This window comes from Carassius gibelio, chromosome A8 (genome assembly GCF_023724105.1).
Source record: "Carassius gibelio isolate Cgi1373 ecotype wild population from Czech Republic chromosome A8, carGib1.2-hapl.c, whole genome shotgun sequence".
In the NCBI taxonomy this organism is placed as follows: Eukaryota; Metazoa; Chordata; class Actinopteri; order Cypriniformes; family Cyprinidae; genus Carassius; species Carassius gibelio.
Genome location: NC_068378.1, coordinates 16,483,676 through 16,507,420, shown reverse-complemented (window position 1 = coordinate 16,507,420; position 23,745 = coordinate 16,483,676). Strand labels below are relative to the sequence as shown.

Here is a 23,745-nt window from a genome sequence, read left to right as displayed (position 1 = left end):
GAATAAATTATTTTATTTATCTATATCTTTGTTTTTACTCTATTTTCTGATGTTATTGTACAAATTAGTGAGACAAAACTAGCGAGAGTGTGAAATGTGTTTTAAGAGAGCTTATTTTAAGGGTACTTTTAGACAATAAGGACAAAACATCCTTTTATTTTACTACTGAGCTTTGTGTTCTATGGGACAGGGAAGTGTGGACTGACACAGAAAGGCACTGGGAACGAGACATGGGAATGGGACTTCACTGACAATTAAAATTCTACATCAGCACATGCTAGCCACTGAATAACAAACATTCACTCCTCCTGAGAGGCTGTTGAAATGTCTCCACTGCAGTCGTTTGTTATGGCTTCAGTCTTGCGTTTTTTTCTGTCTAAGCCATAAATATTTTAGACTATCATAAAAGGACATCCTTAAGTTTTGAACATGAATAACTCAAAGAGGAGGCTTCTAAAACCTAATCTGAGCTTTCAGATTAGAATGAGAAAGTTTTATTTATTATTTATTTATTTATTTTTTACCAAATGTGCAGTTACATTTCAATGACTTTTTTCACAATCTAAAAAGAACAATGTTGTAGATTATTAAATATCTTAGAATTTCTTTTAGATTAAAAATTATATCCACTATAGAAATGTATCTTTTTTTTTTTCTTTGGTTAATTTTCAATAGCTCACTATTTTAATGTTATTTTGAACACTGTTAAACTACTTCACCACTTACACATCTATCTGGGCCACGTATTGCTTCATCTCTCGCACTGATATGTCCAGGCGGTTATAGAGGCAGATGTAATTGTCCTGGCTCTCCATGTCTTCCTGTTTGAGGAGGAAGCTGAGACCTCCTTCTTCATGCTTCCTGCCGTCCTCTGTGCTCCCTTCACCCTCCTCCGTCTCTTCATCTAAACTCAGGCAACTCCAGGAGGGGGCCGCCATGCTAGTTACGCAATGCACGGCGTGGGACATGGGATTCAAATTGGCTGCAGGAAGAAAAAAAAGTGACATTAATCAATAAGTTTAAAAAAAATGTCACATTTCTTGATTCAAACAGCATCCTGGATTTGTTCTTTTGTCACATAGTTTGCAATCTTGGAAATATAACTGATGCCGCCTTACAATTTGGCCTTAAGAAGGCATCTTAGAAGACATAATTATGGTACTGAGACTTTGCAACATCCTTCATGCTGGGCGCATGCCTTAAAATGCTGTCTAGGGACGCAGCATTCTACGTTTGGAGTTTGTGAGACTCAATAAAACAGAAGAACTGAATTGCTGAAAAGCAGTGAGGCATACTCTTGTATGTGGTAAAGCCATGGACCAAGAGGCTTTAGGTGGCAGAGAAGTGTACCGAATTTTAAACATCTCTGACTGTGAGACAACTGCAGAGCAGATGTGTAGCAGAGACAGAAAAACAAAAAGCTCTCATGCTGAAAAGCAGAAGAAACAAAGCATTTTGTGGTTCTTTTCCCAGCTACATGTGGCGGCTAGACAGAAAGTGGGACAGCAGCAATCCGGGCAGGTGAAGTCAAAAATGAAAGCCAGATGCTTTGCCTCTTTATGGTCTAGGTGATGCCCTGTTGAATTTTAAAATTTTGCTAAATTTTATTATTATTATTATTATTATTATTATTATTATTATTATTATTATTATTATTATTATTATTATTATTATTATTATATACATTTTTGGACAAGTGCAGGATGGCTTGAATTTGAAAGTCTTGGAAGCACAAGTCATCATGACTTGAAAATCAACTAAATCCAGACAAAAAAGGTTTATTAATTTATACACGTAAACCAGTTTCATTAAAATTGTATCTCCAACTGGTAGTGCTGCTAATATTTATTTAGAAAACTAAAATTAATAATAAAATGATACGAGAATTGCTATAAATAAATTTGATCATTTTTATTCCAAGAAAAACTGCTCCAACCAGGCCAGCAGAAACCGAAATCTCTATTGTTTAGCTTTGGTGTGTTATTTGATGAAAAAGCAAATTAATGTTTATGTTCTTAAATACAGCATCAGGCCTCATGAACAAAAATCAAACAGTAATAATAAGAGAGAGGTGCGGGCGTTAGTCTGCTATAGACCTATGGGACAGTGGAGGATGACATCACTAAAAGCTTATTATGGTCTAATGGTGTCTTAATGGAGGTCTGATGGAGGCGCTTTAAAAGGTTCTGGATCACTTTGGGAATAGCAGGCCATGATTTTTACAAGACCTGGGAGGTTTTTACCATAAAGCTTAATTACTAGTTTACAACTTTCAGTAATTGTAACATGGAGATTTTGTTAACTGAGCCAATTAGCTGAATCCACACTGATTAAGTTATTTTAATATAGTAGTATTTAATAAAAGCCATTTCTCTGACTTAAACATTACATATTCTCTAAAGTATTTTATTGAGCTTTTATGAGAAACAGAAATATAAAAATGTAATATAGAAGAATATTTAATATTTAAATATAATAGTTAGTAATAAATCCCTTCAGTTAAAACTGGTAACATGACTGTGTGTACCTTGATCAGGATCAAGACCAAAGAAGGAGCTCTTGCGTCCGAAGCGGATGCTGAAAGTTCGGCCTGCTGAGGAGGTGTTCTTTGGGCAGGACACCTGCATCAGGTTCAGGTGACAGTTGGTGGGGACGAAGTCCATGCAGCCCAGAACATGAGGTTTAGTGTTCGACTGCTTAAACATGGGGCAGGCCTTTGTCTGCAATTCCTCCACAAACTGATAGGAAAGGAATTTTCAAGCACTATGAGACAGCATTTGCATAGTTTTTTTCAATGCCTTTTATTCCATTTTTAAATATCAATTACATAAAAAAAACGGACATTCATGTCTCAAATCATTGTGATATTGCCCAATATGAGGCGCACTGGGGAATATGACAAAATGATAAAGTAGTAACAGCAAGACAGATATCACACCTGTTTGTAGCTGCAAATGCGTTTTTCTATGCTCTCCAGCTTGGTGTCACAGATGTTTCGAAACTCAAACTGTGGCATGGTCACCACCTTCTCATTCTGAGCCATTAGATTCCGGCAGCTCTTTACAAACAGACTGTCGTCCTTCACAAAGGCCTGCAGTATCTGAGAGCAAAATACAAAATACACACAAGAACATGTGTTTGGCTGGAAAAACAACAACTTTTCGGTTTAAAATATAAACGATCCTGGTCTACACTTGCGGTTTCACTGCATTTCAGAAATGATCTCTGTTCACACTACACAACCTAAAATGCTTGTCACATGACCGAACATTCATGCAGGTACAACAATGAGCATGATGTTATTGTTTACACGGCCGTAAACGATACACAGAGCGAATGTTGGCAGTCACGCCCATCGTTTTCAGAAGTCTCAGTTTTGGTCCGTTTACAATGAAACGCAATACCAGAGTTTTCAAACTAAAACGGGTTCTGCAGCGTTTTCAAAAAATGCCGCAGTAGTGAAACCGACAGACTTAACCATAGCAACTGTAGCCTTAAATGTCCATGTTAAAATCTAATAAATACAGTATAAGCGGAAGCATGAGTATGGGTCACCAGAAACAAAATTCAGCAATCATGCATTTATTGTTTAACCATGGTCTAACCTTTGCAGCAAGGATGAAGCAGCCCTTGGGTTCCACCATCTTCTCCAGCACACAGTGTTTGATTCCTGCGGTGCTGACGTACTCATACACAACCCCATGTTCCACATGAACATTATCCACATTCAGACTGACTGAAGGAACATCCTCAGTAATGGACAACTGTTCCAGCCTTCTTACAGAGCCTAGAAAATCCAAAGAACACACAAGTATAAAGAATCCAATAATATAACAGATAAATGTTTACAGGACCGTTTTTCATTGCATTACATTACAATGATATTAAAAAAGGTAACTTGTCTTTCTTTCTCACTTGTTTTTATTTTTATTGAGCAATTTTACTTTTAATTTTAGTTAAGATTTATTTTAACTTGTTCATAAATAGTTGCATACATAATCTTTTGTAATATTATAAATGCCCTTTTTATGAGTGATTCTTTTAGACAGAAAGCACTAATAGTCAAATCAGGTTCGAGAGATGAATCCGTTTTGTAATTCATTTGAATTCACTCAACAGATCAAAGACGTCAATGATTTGCCTTTGGTCACAGCTTGCATTCACAAATGCATATGACACTGGATCTGCAGTTCAGCACATCCCTGGAAAAACTCTCCAACAGAATGGCAGACAAAAAACTGATCATGAAAATAGAAAAAAGTCGGCACACTTCGGCTCCAAAGATACAAAAATGTAATAACAGACTATCACATAGGTGATGTTTCGAGCATGCAGACTCTTCATCAGACAATTTTACTGGATCTACAGTTCCCATGGCTTTTGTATTCCGTTATCGACATTATCTTTTTTGGGCACACCTGTCACACTTAATTAATTTGCCAATATTCAGACGCACACACTACCTGTTCCATTCGTGCAGCCATCCTCTGAATCGGAGCCATTCTCACACCCCCTGAAAGACATCTGCTCTTCCACATCCTCATACACACGGTACGCCCACTGGCCACAGCTCTGCGGCAGAAGAAAAAAAAAACATATCACAAAGGGAGGAAACAGGTACTACATAATGTGTCAGATGCAAATAACCTCTGGGATCACCAGATGTGAGCCACATAGCCTATAAAAAGAACAGTGTTGATTCTCACAGTGTCTTGCTGATCCAGGACAGGCTGATAGCCACTAAAGTGCTCCAGGACTTCCTGGTAGCTGCTCTGATTCATGTTGTTACCATTGACTTTAAGCACACACTGACCAGGCTGAAGACCCGCTGCTGCTGCTTCGGAGCCTGTACACACACAAAAAAATACCTTTAATGTACAATGACCTAAACCAAACAAATTAAAGAAAAAAAATAGATGATTTTGGAGTCAAAAGGTGGTATATATTACATGTAGGCAAATCCAAACCAGTCTAGACACTTTCTAATGCATATGTGTATGATGTGATGTAAGCATCGACTATACATTACTTTTAACCAACCTAGCTATGTGCATGTTGTACTTCAATATATGTGAAATGTTTGGGGGGGTTCTGAATGATTTTGTTGTTTATTTCTGGCCTTTGGATATCTATAAACTTTAAAAATAATTTTGTCATCTACAGTATGTTCCATGAAGAACATTTCCATTTCACAAAAAGTTCTTCATAGTGGAAAAAGGTTCTTCTGATTATTAAAAACTGTTCTTCAAACTAAGAATTTTTTTTTATTTTTCTAGAACAGTTTATTGAAAGGTTCTTTGGTGGAAATTGTTGTTCTGTGGCATTGCTAAAAACAACCTTGCCAAAAACAAACCTTTATTTTTAAGAGCGTATCTTTTTACATTAACTCCCAGATACTTGTCCAAATATAACAGCACAATGAAACAAGATAGATCATAGGTTTATGGTCATAATGATAGCGTATGAGACAAAAAAAAAAAATATCTTGAATGCTAAAAAAAGAAAACTGTTTGATCTAGAGATTTTCAATTTCGATTATTTATGAGAAATTATTGTTTATTAACAGGACTATTTCACATATTCTTACCTCTGCTTTGAATAAACCACTTATTCTGGAATTTACACTCCCTGCATTCAGGTGCACTTGAAATGATGAAGTGATCTCTACTTTTGTCTAAGTTCTCTGAAGATGAGCTAATCCTTTGACTTTAAAAAAACTCCTACAGTGGGGTGCGCTTTTTAAATCCATAAACATGTGCAGTGATCCTGAGTTTGGGTTCAAATTATGAGCTCCAGATGTTGATCACATGACCACAGCAGCCTGGTATTATGAAATTGCTTTATTTTAATATTTTTTTATAGTACATTAACATCTGCCTGGCAGGTTAGACAGAGGCAATGCAATGCATTCCTTGATTCAGAATAGCGTGTGAATTTTTATGTACAAAACAAAAACAAAAACAGAAAGGCTCTTGGTTCTGAGGGCATAATAACTTTGCAAATGAATGTGACATGATGTGCATGTTTGTTTGGATTGTCACAAACAATTAGAACTGACCTTTCTTCACTGCATGAACATAAGGTGGACAAGAACCGCAGAGAACAAAAGGAAGAGTGCCGTGAACATCTGGGATCTTCACAATCCTATCATATACACACACAAAGATATGAGAGAAGCACATAAGCTAGGCTCTTTTGGCCATTATATTTAATTAACATCGCATGAGCAGGAGTGTTTTTTTACTAGATGTATCCTGTGTTACTAAGCAAAATAGATTTTTTCAAGAACATCACTGTTTGGGGCACATAAAAATGTCAGAGGAATAAAAAGTGCCAGCGTGTTTAAACATGAATGAAAACAGTGTTCTGCAGTGTGCTGCTCACCTGCATGTAACTCTAATACCAGAGGAGTCATTTTACACTGTACCTAGCTACATTTCACACGTCTGTGTCTGCGTATAAGTATCTGATTTATGCCGTGAACGTGGACTCACTCTTTGTTCTTGGTGGCCACCAGCAATCGGAGACTGCGGCGTATACAGAAGGACTGGTTGATCATGGTCTCCACCTCAGAAAAGGCCCTCAGGAACACCAAGTCCTCATTAATGGAGTAGATCTTTCTACCCGGCTGAAGGCCTGCCATCTGCACCGAAGAAAAAACATGAAAAAATAAGGAAATAAATACCAAAGATCCAGCTGACAATCAATAAATAAATTAGGGGGGAAAAAATCTAATGGAGTCACTCCTAACAATTTTCTTTGTTGTGCATAAGGATTGTAAGAGAGACAGAGAGGAAGAGAGATGAGTGATTTGTTAATAAGTATTAGAGGATTGGCAGACATAACTGAGAGAACATCACACCTTTATGACAAAAAGAGTTTTATGTAGCTTAAAAACCTTTAGTTTAATTTAGTTTATTAGTTTATAATAACGTGGACAGTCTCCTTTCATAAAACGAGCAGCTTTAGCCTCTAAGGCTAATTTCCACCTGTAGTCCCCGGCCAGTTGTTAATAGGCATACATCAAATAAATACATTACAATTATATTCATATTTACAGATATAGATAATATCATCAGATAAGATATAATCAATCACCAAACAGCTCATTTGAAGGTGCTATTAAAAACATGTGATTGTAAGGAAGAAAGAAAGGGGAAAAAATAGGAATGAGCAAACTAGTGAAAGGCAGGAAGCAAAAGATGAAAGAAGGGTTGAAAGGAGAGAAAACAAGGGAAAAATGAAAGTACAAGAATGGGAAGAGAAGAAAACAAGGACAAGGAAGAAAGAAAGCAAGGAAAGTAAGGAAGAGTAAACAATGAATGGCAGGATGGAAGAAAGCAGAAGTGAGGAAAGGAAGAAAGAAACGAAGGAAAGAAGGAATGAAGAGAAATGAGACAAGTTTACTGAAAGCCTTAAATATTTGTAAGCTTTAAGAAATGAAAAAAAAACTGTAAAAAAAAAAAAAAGATGGAAAAGTTCTGAGGAAAGAGAAGGGGGGAAAAGGGAAGTGTGAGGACTCTGTGAAGAATATGATGGGACATGCTTAATTGCTTCTCTCTGATCTCCAGAGAGCAGAGCTGTGAAGACAGAGCGAGTGGAATGAATTAAGCAAGCATGTCCAGGACCTGATGCATGATCTGTAAGTGTCAGGACATAAAGCACTTCCATTTATTTACTGGAAGAATCACCATTACAATCACACTCATCTTCTGCAGATGCTCCTGTGAGCAGCAGTGTGACACTTTGATATGGACAAAAGGTCACACGTAAGGTCTAACAGTGCGGATAAAATTAGTGGTGGTTTAGATCTTAACCATTTTTATCTATAAATCTTCCACAAGATCTGGCAGAGCTGTACAGATCATAACCACAAATACCCCCTTACACTGAAAATAATGCACTCGAAATGAAGAGGTCCTCCTTCAATAGACATTATTCACTCCAAAAGCTAAAGAAAAATATAAGAAATCATATTTTGCATTAAAAAAAGTCTGATCATTGTGATTTGTTTGTTTGTTTGTTTTTGCACTGCTTTTTTTTTCAGAATAATTAGAATAATAGTTTAACCGCCCCTAGCAATTAGCATGTGTTGCGTAACCTTTGTGGAGAATGACAATTACTTTTACTATTATTTGATTAAACAATTTCTTAAATATTATACACTTAATATAGATTCAAAAGTGACATTAATACTTTCATAAACTGATTAGTTAAAAGTGACAGCAAAGTCATTTATAATGTTACAAAATATTTCAAAGAAATGCTTTTCCTAGAAGAATCCTAAAAATAAAAATAAAAATCACAAACTATTAGACAGCACAACTGCTTTCCGCATTGATAACATGTTGTTTTTAGCATTAAAGCATATTACTTAGTGTGTTTTGGAGTGAATTTTTACTGGGACATTTTATTGACAGGTTTTATCAAATTGCGTAGTTCAAATATGAATATAATGTTTATGCTAACAAAAAAAGTAATTTAGCAATTACATTTAAATATTTTTTAAGCCTTTTTTGATTATACACTATTACTAAAAAAAAAATAAAGTCACTTTAATGAATTAGTGTTAAATGTGACTTATGATTTTACAGTGAAAAGTGTTGTTTAGGTTTTAACATACATACATACATATATACATACATATATACATATACATATATATATATATATATATGGATCATTTGGGTGGAAATGCCTTGTAAGAAAGAAAACACAGCTAACTCGGGGAAATCCCAAATGTGGCAGACTATGAGACTCAAGCCAGCCATTAACATGTATTTTGGGGTATGCTCTGTCACTGATATTTTTTGTATAGGGCAGAGAAATGTGGAGAACCAGGATGCGGTTACCCAAGGTCATACCTCTGCGTATGAGCCCCTGGCCACACTCTTCACTATGATGGCCTTATTCTTCTCTTCAATCTCAAACCCATAGTCCTCCTCTTCAGGATAGATCTGTACACGAACATCAGAAACACTATATCAGCACAAGGGTCAAACATTTTATAATGATGGTTACCTCCCAAAATAACTGCAGAACGGAATGGAAAAGAATGTGTTACTTTCAGGACTCAAATTATTATTTAGCAGCTCTATGTCACAGTGAGAGAGCAGAAGCATTTGTGCAAATGTGTGAACAAGCCATGCATCCTGTAGTCTAAAAGCTGTTTGGTATTAACATGTTAGGGTGAGCTATGTAGTCTTTTCTTCTAAAAATAACCAAATAATTCAAATGTTCCACAGCTGCATGCTAATAGGTCAGCTCAGATGATAAATGCATTGTCATGGATAGAAGTTACACTGGTTTTAGGTCCTAGATCATAACAAGGTTAGAATGCACAGTTTCTCCACAGCTACACATGAGATGGGCTTTTATTATCTAAGAGCTAAAGCAGAACATGGTTAACATCTCTGTAAAGGGCTTTTTGTCTTATTTCTGTTCTTTATTTTAGTTTTAGTTTCATATGTGACCAATAGAAGATCAATATTATAATGTGACATATAAACATTACGCTCGTGTTATTACAAAAGCTACAGCATTTCGAAATAAGTTCAGCTACTGAAAAACATGGTTAAGTTAGCAGCATTGCTAGTTCCACAGGGGAGAGACCCCTGCTGTGTTTGTGTCTGTGTATCTCACCACTAAGGATTTGGCAAGGATGTTCTCGATGAGTTTGAAGTCACTGCGAAGCTGTTTACTCTTGGAGCTGGTACCCTCCGTCTCTTCATCGGCATAGAAGCGGAAAAACTGTGACTCATCCTTAAATTCGCTTTTCTCCAGGACTGCAAGGCAAAGTTGGAATTGATTTTAAGACTGAATTAAAGTGTAAAAAACTGTTTTACACTTTTATAAACAGGTAAAACAAAGCATACAGTATTGTTCAAAATAATAGCAGTACAATGTGACTAACCAGAATAATCAAGGTTTTTAGTATATTTTTTATTGCTACATGGCAAACAAGTTACCAGTAGGTTCAGTAGATTGTCAGAAAACAAACAAGACCCAGCATTCATGATATGCACGCTCTTAAGGCTGTGCAATTGGGCAATTAGTTGAAAGGGGTGTGTTCAAAAAAATAGCAGTGTCTACCTTTGACTGTACAAACTCAAAACTATTTTGTACAAACATTTTTTTTTTCTGGGATTTAGCAATCCTGTGAATCACTAAACTAATATTTAGTTGTATGACCACAGTTTTTTAAAACTGCTTGACATCTGTGTGGCATGGAGTCAACCAACTTGTGGCACCTCTCAGCTGTTATTCCACTCCATGATTCTTTAACAACATTCCACAATTCATTCACATTTCTTGGTTTTGCTTCAGAAACAGCATTTTTGATATCACCCCACAAGTTCTCAATTGGATTAAGGTCTGGAGATTGGGCTGGCCACTCCATAACATTAATTTTGTTGGTTTGGAACCAAGACTTTGCCCGTTTACTAGTGTGTTTTGGATCATTGTCTTGTTGAAACAACCATTTCAAGGGCATGTCCTCTTCAGCATAGGGCAACATGACCTCTTCAAGTATTTTAACATATGCAAACTGATCCATGATCCCTGGTATGCGATAAATAGGCCCAACACCATAGTAGGAGAAACATGCCCATATCATGATGCTTGCACCTCCATGCTTCACTGTCTTCACTGTGTACTGTGGCTTGAATTCAGAGTTTGGGGGTCATCTCACAAACTGCCTGTGGCCCTTGGACCCAAAAAGAACAATTTTACTCTCATCAGTCCACAAAATGTTCCTCCATTTCTCTTTAGGCCAGTTGATGTGTTCTTTGGCAAATTGTAACCTCTTCTGCACATGCCTTTTTTTTAACAGAGGGACTTTGCGGGGGATTCTTGAAAATAGATTAGCTTCACACAGACGTCTTCTAACTGTCACAGTACTTACAGGTAACTCCAGACTGTCTTTGATCATCCTGGAGGTGATCATTGGCTGAGCCTTTGGCATTATGGTTATTCTTCTATCCATTTTGATGGTTGTCTTCCGTTTTCTTCCACGTCTCTCTGGTTTTGCTCTCCATTTTAAGGCATTGGAGATCATTTTAGCTGAACAGCCTATCATTTTTTGCACCTCTTTTTAGGTTTTCCCCTCTCTAATCAACTTTTTAATCAAAGTACGCTGTTCTTCTGAACAATGTCTTGAACGACCCATTTTCCTCAGCTTTCAAATGCATGTTCAACAAGTGTTGGCTTCATCCTTAAATAGGGGCCACCTGATTCACACCTGTTTCTTCACAAAATTGATGACCTCAGTGATTGAATGCCACACTGCTATTTTTTTGAACACATCCCTTTCAACTAATTCAACTAATTGCCCAATTGCACAGCCTTAAGAGCGTGCATATCATGAATGCTGGGTCTCATTTGTTTTCTGAGAATCTACTGAACCTACTGGTAACTTGTTTGCCACGTAGCAATAAAAAAAATATACAAAAAACCTTGATTATTCTGGTTAGTCACATTGTACTGCTATTATTTTGAACAATACTGTATTTAACACAGTGCTGATCATATCTGCTGATGGCAAAATGATTTGACAGTGTGAAATGAGTCGCCTCCATTACCCTTCAGTTCCCGTCAAAATAACTCAAGATGTCTGTTGGGACTGATGTTTGGGCAAATCTGAGGTGAAGGATGAAGGCAGAGGATTTCACAGGAAGTCTGGCATGTGCAAGTGTGCTTTTTTCCCCTCTCAGGAAGACACTGTGTGTGTGTGTGTGTGCGCATTTGTGTTTTCAGGAACTTTGTAGGGACAGGCTGTTCTGTCTGTGAATTCCAAGCAAAATATTGCTGTGGATTGTTTTGGAAGTCGAGATCCGACATGACTGCAAAACTCTTCTATAACCCGGACAGGAGGCTTGTGTCTACGAGCATGTGTATCTCATCAGAAAAGTTTTTTTTTTTTTACTATTGTGACTATTTCTGTTCCATCAGAGGGCCCAGATGTTATTGCAACAGCTGTTTACATCTAAAACACAGTCATCTGTCTTCATTTTACTCTCTATTTCTCTTGTTCAAAAACACGAGACGTCTGACAGACACAAACCGTGTGTTGTTAAAAAAGCCATAACTGTAAAACACAAAACTGTAAAATTGTGCTGCACTCAGTGGCGTAGCCAGGGGAGGGGCCATGGGGGCACTGGCCCCTCCTGAAAACTGATTGGCCCCCCAGTGTGCCCCCACCCTTCTACTTGTCTGTCACTCACAAATTCAAATTATAATCTTTCAGTTTAGTAAATAACTCATGATTGCGTCGCGATGCTTCTCAACGAGGACCAAGAATAGCGAGCTGCTGTTTTCCAACGAAAAAAGCACCTATTTTAAATAGCTTATGTTTTTCGATTAGCGAGTTGTTGCAGTGCAAGAAGTGTTTGGTACTAACGTTAACGTCTTTCGGTGTTAGACAGACCAGGTTCGATGACGATGTTATCTCCTAGAGCAGACCAAGATGCTAATCATTATATTTACTATGCTCCTCTGATGCTGAATGTAAAAGGGGTTTACTGCGTTACGATTTACTTTTTTTTTTTCGGCCGAACGCGCCGATATAGGCAACAACGCAATTTAAAGCAATGGTTTAAAAAAACTATAATAGCAATTCTGATAAAGTCATTATTGAATCATGCAGTCGATTAGCGACTTTTTTCACTCAAGTGAGGTGACGAAACAAATCGTGTAATGTTTATCTAACGCTCCACACTTGACTTTTTTTTTTAAAGTCTATATGGGTGAGACACATGCAAAAACATCGTTTTTTTTACTGGTCAATTTTGAGATTTGGGGCTGTTTGTCTTCAGTAACCTGTCTTCTTTCAGACTTGTGGTGAAAAAAAGTCCAAAATACACATATAGGTCTTTATTTTTCTACACCTTTAGTCTATTTGCGTCTGTAGATTCCTAATAAATTCAGTTGCCGTTCTAAATCACCATGGTGCTCAGCGATTGCTGTCTGCACCCTGGAAAGCTCTCTCTCCCCCCCTTCACAGAAGTTATTGACAAAACGTCATTTGATGACACCCAGAAACATTCTCAAAAAAATCATACATAATTATTTAATGCATGATTAAATAGCAAAATAAATATAATACTTAAATAACACTGGACTAATTTAGCTATTCTAAACTGTTTTATAGGATCCACATATTTTACATGTTAAATTAAAGGTACCTTTTTGAACAAGTAGCTTTCTAATAAAGTATGGATATATGATATTTTTAAATCAATATGCTCAAGATTAATTAGCCTTGACATAAGTTGATTTTGTTTATTCATCAATGCAAATTTACTGCAACTGCTACTATGCAAATTGAATGGGATGTGGATAATAAACCAAAAACATATAATGAAATTATATTAAATTTATATTAGTTATATTAATTAACTAATTGTGTATTTATTTCTATGAATTATTAATGTTATTCTGCATTTATATAAATAAGGCTATTATATATATATATATATTATATAAGGCTATTATAAATAAATTATATTATTATTATTTGTGAGTTGTACACTATTCATACATTGGATTATTTTATTTATTACAGTTTTTCTTTCACTTTTGTAAAGTGAAAAGTTAATACAAATTGTATTTGTTTTTATTTTTTAGAGCAGTGAATACCTGCTATTAAAAATATAATAGGGTATCACTGTTTATTACTGATTTTAAAGGTTACTGAACTCTTAAAATGATTTGGATATACAGTTCAAACAACACAAGACTGGCCCCTCTGTATTAATCGTGGCCCCTCTTGTGCCCCCCAGTTGAAAAAATCCTAGAATCGCCGCTGGCTGCACTTAATGCACTGATCAATGAATGAAGACAAAAAAAAAGATGATTGAGAGAGTCTATACAAACATTCACTTTTGACCTTGTTACATTAGTACTACACTGCACCACATCATCTGTGTCACTTGACAATAATTCTGCTAAACTTAGCTGAAGAACTAAATAGCTACATCGTAAGAATTATTATTTATTAATACATTTTTACGTTTTTGATGCTGTGTGTTTATTTTACGAAACTTTGACAGGTATATATAGTAGCCGTTTTATCAAAGCAATAAGCCTGTGAAGCTGTGGTTAACATTGATTTTAAAACAGCAAACAATACTATAAAAATCACTTTGTTACTAGGGGCCCCTTAGCTGTTCAAAATCACTGTAAACCACGGCTTCTTGGGGCTTATTGCTATTTAAAAAACACTGCACAACTACTAGATGAATTAAAGTTGCATTATAATTCCAAGACTGGTCTAATGCTGCCACGAGTCAAAACTCTTTCACTCTCTCTCAAACACAAACACTGCAACGCTTCAAAGCTTTGCTCTGGACACCACGTGTAGCAAAGGCAAACAGAAAGGGCCACGAAATGGCAAAATCTGAGATTTCTCAATTTGATCTGATGCCACTAAAGGCAAAGTGAAGTGAAAGTCACATGACATGTGGCCAAGTATTTCTCCCATGCTCAGTATTTGTGCTCAGCATTGAACCCATCCAAGTGCACACACACACACACATTAATCACACAGTAATTCATTAATCTTCAAGTTTTTGAATGGCACATTTATTTTTTCATATAAAATCTGGGAAACTAAAAGTATTTTATCACACTCTTTAAAGTCTGCTGATATTATAACAATAACTGACCCAAAACCTCATCATGATTTTATACGAAGACATGTGAACATAGAGACTAACCGTGGTGCATGAAACCAGCATTGCAGAGTCCAACACCAAGGGTCACTGCATCTTCACGGTTTGCGCTGTCACCCTGAAGAAGGAAAACCCTGTTAAATGACTTCATTGTTTGGAATGACATGACATGACATAATGGAATAACTGTGAAGATAAGTTTGTAAATAAATATAAACTGTGTACAGAAACCCCAAAACAATGAGCTGACAGTTGAACAGAAAGTGAAAAAGGAGTGTGTTTGTGTGTGCATGTTTATGCAATAACGTGCCATACTGTATGTGTAAGAATGTGTGTGTGTGTGTGTGTGTGTGTGTGTCCATCCTCATGTTACCTGTGTCACAAGCCATTCCACCAGTTTGCTAGCTGGTATGACAGATTTGAAGGTTTTCAAATGATGATCTCTGTCTCTGTAAATAAAGATGATGTTGAAAAGGGTCACAATTTTCCTGATGCTAACATAAACAACATCTGACTACAAGAGAAGCACAGGAGCAGGGCATTTCTAACCAGATAAACCACTGGAGTAACCAAGATTAGGCCTTGTACTTCTAATATAATTGATATAATGGCAAAGGAAATATCTTGGATTGTCAAAATACGTTGATTGTGTTGAAGCTGGTACTGAAAGATTGAATGGCAAATGTTGTGAGTTTAAGCCCAGCTAATGGAGATCAATCATCTGGAAATATCTTCTGCCTTTATTTCCACTAGGTCCCAGATGCTCCAGGGTGGTCTGTCCTTGCAATTAGTGTGGTGTAATTAGTGACATGGACTGAAAGGGGTCGCTCTAAAAGATAAAAAGCATCTGCTAAAGGGCAAGTAACACATTCTGTGTTACTTTGTGGATCTGAGATCAGAGTTGGTTACAACTGCAGTTCAGTGGCCTCTCCTCACACTGTGTGAGATATCAAAGGAGATTGGTGACAGAAAAGCAATACGACTCTGCAGTCCTCACACACACACACTCTGTCATGTGCAGCTGGCCATGGTGAATCCATAAAGTAAAAACAAATGCATCTAATCTTTTATGACCGTTTAAATTAAACTGCTGTTTATTAAAAAGCATTTGTATCTGATGTCAAAAGATGTTTGAACTATAAACGGGATTTAATTTTAAAATAAATAATAAATCAAATGTACTGCTACTGTCCATGTGCAAGGAAAGGGTGCTACCAAAACACAATCTGAAACTTACAGATCATCTTAAAACCTTAATGACAGTGTGAATTAAGTCATGTTTTTGTCTGTTGAGTGTGAAGTATGTTATAAAACATGTGTTACTTACTTGATAACAGGTGTAAAGAGGCTGTGGAGACGACAGTAAAGTCTCACTCCCTGTTGGAAACACACACACTCACATAAAGAATTTGCGCCAACAGCTGCATCTCTTTCAGCATTTCATTTACTGTTTAAATCACTTCTTGACTGATTTGTTGACAATTGTTAAGTAGACCATTTTGTAGTTGTTAATTACTGAGGAGGAGCATATGCACTCAAGATACTGTTCTGTTGTGCAGACTAAACCTGTAAACTGATCTAAACGGCCTACACAAACAGCGGTGCATGACAAACTTGACTCTCAATTGTTTCCAGTAGAGTTTGGTGTTATCATAGCACAGACACATACTGAGAAAACAATGCATTTTAAATTACACTTAAATTTTACTCACACATACTTTACTATTTAATGAAATGTAAACTTATTTATAATCAAATTTCTTTTGTCGCCATACTGGATTGATTCTTTCACTGAGCTCATTGCAAAAAAGGATATTTACCTTATCTCATGTAAGCTTGTACATGAGCTATCATACTTAGTAAGTATTAGGGGGGGAAATACCTTTGAGATGATGTCCTCCATTTCACTCCTGGCTTTATACGTGCCGTCATCATACCGAAAGCGATACAACACCTGCTCATTCTTGAACTGGTGCTTATCTGACACTATAGTGGAAAACACACAAATAGATACACTTATTAGCTCATGCTTAAACCATAAACTTCACCTCTAGCATACAACAACACCGTGTGCAGGAATTGAGCTTGTGATGTAAATGCTTCTCTCACTTTTGGACTCAGGCTGACAAACATGAATGTGGAGGTCTGTAATGAACTGAAGTGTGTGGGTGCTATCGCTCCACAAAAGCCTTTTTGCATTACCCTTGAATGCTGTCACCATATTATTGATTGAGTGCTTGAGCCCTTATACTTGAATGTATCACTCCAATCCCTTCTGGTGTTTGTCAGTTACAATTCCCTGGCTGTAAAATAGAGGTATGATGCTCCCTGAATCTCAGGCAAGCACCACACCTCTTGAATTATTCAGAAGAATGTTGTTCTCTACCAGCATTTCATGTCATGTTACTATCCAGACTGCCTATCATCTGTTGGGGCTCTCAGTGAGTGCTAGCCAACAAGGATACATGCCAGATTTGTAGAGTATAAATCTGTCAAATGGTGATTTTGAACAGGCCAACGTTTGTATAAACAGTTAATGGATTGCGTTTCATTTGGCAAGAGTGTATCAAAAAAAAAATAAAAAATACAAAAACAGAACACAGACAGCAGTTACTTTTTGGTGATGAAACCTACAAATGCTCAAAAAAAATTTTTATAAACTGGAGGTGAAGTAGGTTGAAAGAAAAAAAGGACAGAAAAATAAAAAGAATAATAGATTTGTATGAAGCAATAGCACTTACAAATAGAAGTAGTACAGTGATGGGTCACAATGGTTGACCAGTCTATCATAAGTCTTGTTTTTGTAGCTATTTATAGCCTATAGCACTTCCAGTATGTCGACAGATCCTCATGGAACCAACAAACCAGTCGATTTTGAAAAATATGAAGGTTTTGTATTCCAACTACTGTATGGTATTTGAAAATATATACCATAGTACCACATTCACATTTAATTAGCACCCTGAAGATTTCATAATTATACTATTGTGATATCATGGTCCATGCCCAACAAATCAAGGTAATGACACTTGTTTGACTTTTCTTACCATGATGGATGATGCCATTCTCCAGGAGAGCTTGACCCAGGTTGATTCCCTCCTCAGCCTTACTGATCTCTCCACTCTCCAAGAGCCACGAGACAAACTCACTGAGGACACACAGAGACAACAGCAGTGTCAGCCTGCTCATAATAATGCTGCCTGCATGATAAAAGAAGGGATTTATGAGCCACTAGTCAAAGGTACTTGGGAACTTGGATTGACTCAATCCTGCAGAATGACTGGTCAAGACTGGTAAAAAGTTCACAAAGAACACAAATCACGATGATATCATGCTGCATTCCATTGACAGTAATGTGACAGTAAAATAATTATACCGTTCAAAAATATTTTTTTATTTCAAATAAATGCTTTTCTTTTGAACTTTTTATGCATTAAAGTATCCTGAAAATGTAACTTTTTCACAAAAATATTAAACAGCACAATTGTACGCACACACACACACACACAAACACACACACACACTTTTGTAGCTACTATATGTCACTAGCTAGTCTGATCAACTGCCAACATAAATTTTCAAGGGGAGTAATTTAATTATAAACGGGTTCTAAAGAGGGCTGGCGAGGAATTTCAACAACTGCATGTCTGAGGTGGTTTAGTTGTGAATCTAACGTCGTGTGTGATCACATGCCTGAATTGTGAATGACTGCTGCGTGAGAAACTGTGAATCCCATTAGATTCAGGAACAGAAATAAGCAAAGTATAAACAGTTAAGACGCCTTAAAGGAAATGTGAGAAGGGTGTGTGTGTGTCCTTGAAATGTTGAACGACAGCAGTGAGGGGAGAGGGGTCGGATGAAAGGATGTGTTAACAGATGGAGCAGGAGGAGAAGAGAAGATGCAGGTGCCAAAGGTGCCCCACATCCACCCAGTCCAGTAAGACCAGATTCTCCATTCATGTCTCACCAGACTAGACACCTCCTCCAAATCAGCTGACGACATGCACAATTAAATGAACTCTTAAAATACTTGATACCTCTTTACCATTCACCATCAAACACTTGTCAGTGATAACAATACAAGCTAATACCACTTGTCTATGTAACTCATCTGTATACTTGCAACAACAAACATGAGAGAAAATGAGCATAATTGTGAACAATATTGCAGATCACGTTGATTCGGTGTTTTAACAGTTGTACATTTTCCAAAATGTGACATTCTGATGTTTAAGTTTTGTTATACCTGGACTTTTCATTCAGAAGCTTTAGGTCAATTAGTCAATTAGTCACATATCAATCTGCAAAACTCTGACTAATCAAACGTTCTTTAATAATGTTTTATCTTGAGGGGTTTTAGATTACACAAAGTAAATCTTGTGCGAATCGGACAGATAAAACAAGTTTGAAAGGATTTTCAGGATACTTAAAATGATGGAAAAGGAAATGCCTCTGAACATTTGATTTAGGAACAACATTTGATTGCTGCTAATATGGTTCCAGAGATATAAGCTAAATATATATATGTGTGTATGTGAGCAGTGGGTGTGATTTGAGACCACTGTGTCAAGTTTGTGGTCTTTACAAGTACAATCCCCAAAACAGAAACAGTTTCTGAGCAGAAAACACCACAAAGAAGAGAATATTAAGAAACTACAAATGCATTCCAGCAGCAGCATTAACCACTAATAAAAAAAAGGCCAATGTTTATCTCAATAAAAGTGTTGCAATCACATAATCTGGCCTTTCACACAAAATACAAACAATAGATGTTTATGATGTGGGTTATGTGGAGATCTTGCGGACTGCTTACAAAGCCTTTATGTGCAGCTCTGCAGAGGAAGTTCAGAGAGGAGAGGGCAGTGAAATGAAACAGACACTGAGTCTGCTGTGATTACATAAGTCCCAATTCAGATTAGCAGGGAAGGGGTGGAGGGGGGCGTCCCGGGGTGAATTAATTAGTGTTTATGTAACTCATTAATATTCTCCACAGCTAATGCACCCCCTGTACATGTGTGTGTGACAATTTCTTACACTTTTATATCTGTCCGATGTATGTATACGTGTGAATTTGACAGACAAGGATGTGATGTCAGTTTACTGAACACAAGTGAAGCTTGATTACTACAGCAAATAATTTGTCCATCAGTTTGTAATAATAATAATAATTAATTAAATAGAATATAAAAGTTTCCTGAAATACCCCTGCAGAGTTCAGAAATGCAAGACAAATGTGGAGCTTGCATATCTATAAAAGCACTTATATTCATTCTTCCATAGAAAAATGTGTGTTATTACAATTTTATCATACCAGTCTCATGAATGCAACTTTTTGCTCGTTTTTGCAAACTGAGGGACAGGTCAAAATGATTTTCTCTGAATACAGACAGCAGATGCTTTCAACAGAACTTTAGTTGTGCTGAACTAAAAACTATCATTTCACGCTTCGGCCATATGAAGCTTTTTTCCATGCCAATAAATCTTTAGGTTGTTGCAGTTTGAAATGAAATGAAATAAAACATTTACATCAAAAAATATATATATTTTTAAGTAACAAAAAATCTCATCATATTTTGAAGTCAATTCTTCAAAATAAGCACAATGGGGAAAATTAACTGTGGTTCAAGCAAGACAAAGAAAGAACCAGAGATAAGAGTCTGAGCAGTAGCAGAGCGTTTGTCCATATTAACAGCTGAAAAGCTTGGCTGTTCCTGGAAGGAGTGGGATTGTGTTCTATTCTGAGACTGATGCGCAAGCCAGCGGACAACAGAGCCAATCACAGCTGCTTTCACCTGGACCACCGAGGCTGAAACGCACAAATAATTGTGTTCTGAGGGAGCAGGGCCACATTCATCCAGTCAGGTGTTGACAGGAGAACAACAGCACAGCTGAGGCCGTGAGGCCAGCGACAGTTCACTTTTAAGCCACTTCAGCAGAAGTGTTTCTTTAACTGTATTTGAACTACAGTCAGACTAGCCCTTTAAATCTAGTCCAAGTCAAATTATGTGAACTGAAAAAATTCTTGTAAAATAAATCAAACTAGGTCTATAACTGAGACGGAAAAATGAAACAGTGGCATCTTACTACAAAATAATAATAAAAATTATGAATTAATGAGTTAATGAATTAACGAGTTTAAAAATGATTCAGTGATTTATTTGAATCCAACTGAAATGCACTAACACGAGAGAAACTGATAGTGTGATTAGTTCCGTTTTCTTAAAAACAGCTCGCTGCACAATATTGTTATTCACTGGCAAAAGCAGCTTGTGACTGTAAAAGCTAAACCATTTTAAACTTGAGCTAGCCATGCAACTGAAAATGTAGTTAGCAGCAAAGCTACTTTGAGTTAGTTGCTCCTTAAACTGCACAGAAGAAAGGTCCTGCAGATTTATGAATCGATATAATGAGGCTCAGTCATTTCTGAACTTGTGAATTTTTGCGGGTATTTAAAACTAGATTGCATCAATATAATAGCTTTAAATTGACCACAGTGTTTTTCCCTTATCTTCTAGTGCAGTGCAAAAAGGGAATTTGAATTGGTGAGGAATCTCTCCTCTTAACTGGCAAACACACACACAGGCACTCACACAGTATTTGGAAGTTTAATGGCGTACATAGCACTCATTGTTCATTCATGGTGTTGAAAAACCGGGTGAGCGAGTGACAGAGAGAAAGAAAGAGGGAAAAATGAAGAGAGATACACAGAAAGAAAGAGAGCGAGAGACTGAATGCAGATTTCTCTCTAATGAAGGCTTTTTTGCTGGGAATGTCTGTGTCCAATGGGGTGCTTGGCAGTGAGCTTGGGAAAGCATTTACAAGCGCTAAGTGAGTGTGTGTGTGTGTATGCATTTTCATTCATGCAGAGGCCTCTTGGATTAGGATGACTTGCAAGATATTCAGGAGACAGTCAGATGGTGTAAAAGCAGCCGAGGGAAGGTGTCACACGCAGCGCAGAGCAAGCCAGTCTCCAGCATGGGAACTGACCAGTCATAAAGTGTATATTTTCTGTAAATGAGAATCTCATAAAAGCATTACATAATGCTCAAAACCTACTTTCCCAAGAAGCATTTGGGTACAGTGGTGAGTTTCCTGCGACGGTCTTTGATGAGGTGGCGGTTCTTGGTCATCATCATATGGTAGAGCTTTTCTCCCTTCTCTGCAATCATGACGTAAGCATCACGCTCCATCCCGAGCTTCAAACCTGACAATCAATATGAGAAAAAAATGTTTTTGTGTCATTTAAAAAATAATAACAATAATGTTTTAAATGAATAATGTTTTAAGAACAACATTTATGCATATAACGTAACACTTTAATGAATACAATTTATTTTAGAAGCAATAACATCAGTATTTTTTTTTTGAACAATATTAGTAAGAATTAAATAAATACACATCTAGGACCAAGAACAACAATGTGCTTTATTCATGAAACACAAGTTGTTTCATTTTGTAACTATATTTTTGGTGGAAAATCCAATAACATTAATGGGCTTTATTTAGGAAACATGCAAATGGTTTAATTGCATAATTCTATTTTGAAGTAAAATCATTCTAAATGTTGTCCCAAAAAAATAATAATAATTTATGAACGATTCTATACCAATTATTTCATAAATAAATCAGGAATAAATGCAGGAATTTATTTATTTTTTCTTGATGAAACACTGGTTTAACTCATTTTATTATAAGACACGGTTTGCATTAGTTTGTGTTTTCACACATGCATGCTGCTATTTTGGTGGGTGAAGGGCTAACTCACAAACTGGTATCAGCATTCTACATAAAAGCCACACAACATACACAAAATAAAACTTTTAATTCAATTTGTAAAAAAAACTTTCATCAGCAAAAATAAAAAGTAGCATTAGCAAGTCCTCAAAAAAGGCATTAAACTGTGACAGGAATCATATGTATATATATATATATATATATATATATATATATATATATATATATATACTTATCTCATATTACTCAGGCGCAGGTCAGCTAAAAAAAAAACTCAGAATCATTCTCCTGCTACACTTGTGGTTATTAAGGTGAAAAAAAGATACAGCTGCAGATGCAGATAAAGACCTCTGCCAAAAAGTTAGCAGGTTCCTGAAAAGACCTGAAAATAACAACACTGCATTTTTAAAAACTGTGCAACAGTGCAACAGTGCAATGCATCGGAAAACAGCCTTGTTTATATTAGCAACGTGGCCAGTCAAGCAGCAGCGGAAACAGGAGCTTCACACAAAGAAGATTGGCTAAAAATAAAACACTTCATCAGTCGCCCAAAGTTGTTTGTGTTGCCTAATGCAAAGAACTCTTCAGTCAAGAAAAGCATTCAAGTTTTTACCATACATTTAAACAAAAGGTGATGTTAAAGACAGCACAGGGGCATACATTTCACCTAACAGTTTGGGGGGACAATAAACACATTTTTTCAAGAGCAACGTTTGAAGGGGACACAAATAATTCAGCTAAAATTATACTTGTAAGGATATATATACAAAGAGCAGAGGAAAGCCTTACTACTATTAGTGGAGCAGGGAGACCGTTCCAAATTAGACAACGTCAAGCTCCGCTCATGTCTATTGTAGACATTATATCCATCCGTGTTGCCAAGTTCACGATTTTCCCCATTATCGCTGTTGCCGTGGGTTGTTTTTCATGTCTGCAGGTTGAAGCAACCCCAAAAACTTGTATTTTAGCCCCAGAATGCTATTTTTATTGGGGGACCCCCTCGAAAGGTGGTTAGTTTGGGATAGTTTTGGGATAGTTTTGAATAGAAATTGGGCAGGTTTTGTTGTGAAAACCTGGCAACCCTTTCCGTCAAGCAGGGAACATTATTATTATATTAACATTATTATTATTAACATAGCAGACTATTTGAAAAATACATCATGTATTAAAGAGAAAATAATCACTTCATCCGATGTTTAAGTGAATAATAAAGCGTTGACAGCCTTACTTACTAGAGTTCCACAACTTGACTTCTCTCTCACTGGACTTATGTGTGTGATGTAAAAGAAGAGAGCTGGCATTTGGACCAAAGCACTGTGAGGCAAGGGATGGGATATTCAAA

General features: G+C 36.6%; 1 protein-coding gene across 3 annotated transcripts in view; it reads right to left on the bottom strand.

Annotated features, from left to right (window-relative positions):
* LOC128018632 (phosphatidylinositol 3,4,5-trisphosphate-dependent Rac exchanger 1 protein) overlaps positions 1 to 23,745 on the bottom strand; it is a 68,132-nt gene that overhangs the window by 12,074 nt on the left and 32,313 nt on the right. For all 3 annotated transcript variants that reach the window (XM_052604256.1, XM_052604254.1, XM_052604255.1), the window contains exons 10-25: positions 21,726 to 21,873; positions 17,717 to 17,817; positions 16,552 to 16,655; positions 15,997 to 16,046; positions 15,043 to 15,118; positions 14,715 to 14,787; positions 9,643 to 9,785; positions 8,865 to 8,957; positions 6,495 to 6,643; positions 6,059 to 6,144; positions 4,707 to 4,846; positions 4,464 to 4,572; positions 3,606 to 3,787; positions 2,939 to 3,100; positions 2,528 to 2,738; positions 727 to 982 (exon numbers count right to left, since the gene is read on the bottom strand). In XM_052604256.1, coding sequence (XP_052460216.1) covers positions 727 to 982; positions 2,528 to 2,738; positions 2,939 to 3,100; positions 3,606 to 3,787; positions 4,464 to 4,572; positions 4,707 to 4,846; positions 6,059 to 6,144; positions 6,495 to 6,643; positions 8,865 to 8,957; positions 9,643 to 9,785; positions 14,715 to 14,787; positions 15,043 to 15,118; positions 15,997 to 16,046; positions 16,552 to 16,655; positions 17,717 to 17,817; positions 21,726 to 21,873 — 2,083 coding nt within the window. The remainder of the gene's footprint in view (positions 1 to 726; positions 983 to 2,527; positions 2,739 to 2,938; positions 3,101 to 3,605; positions 3,788 to 4,463; positions 4,573 to 4,706; positions 4,847 to 6,058; positions 6,145 to 6,494; positions 6,644 to 8,864; positions 8,958 to 9,642; positions 9,786 to 14,714; positions 14,788 to 15,042; positions 15,119 to 15,996; positions 16,047 to 16,551; positions 16,656 to 17,716; positions 17,818 to 21,725; positions 21,874 to 23,745) is intronic.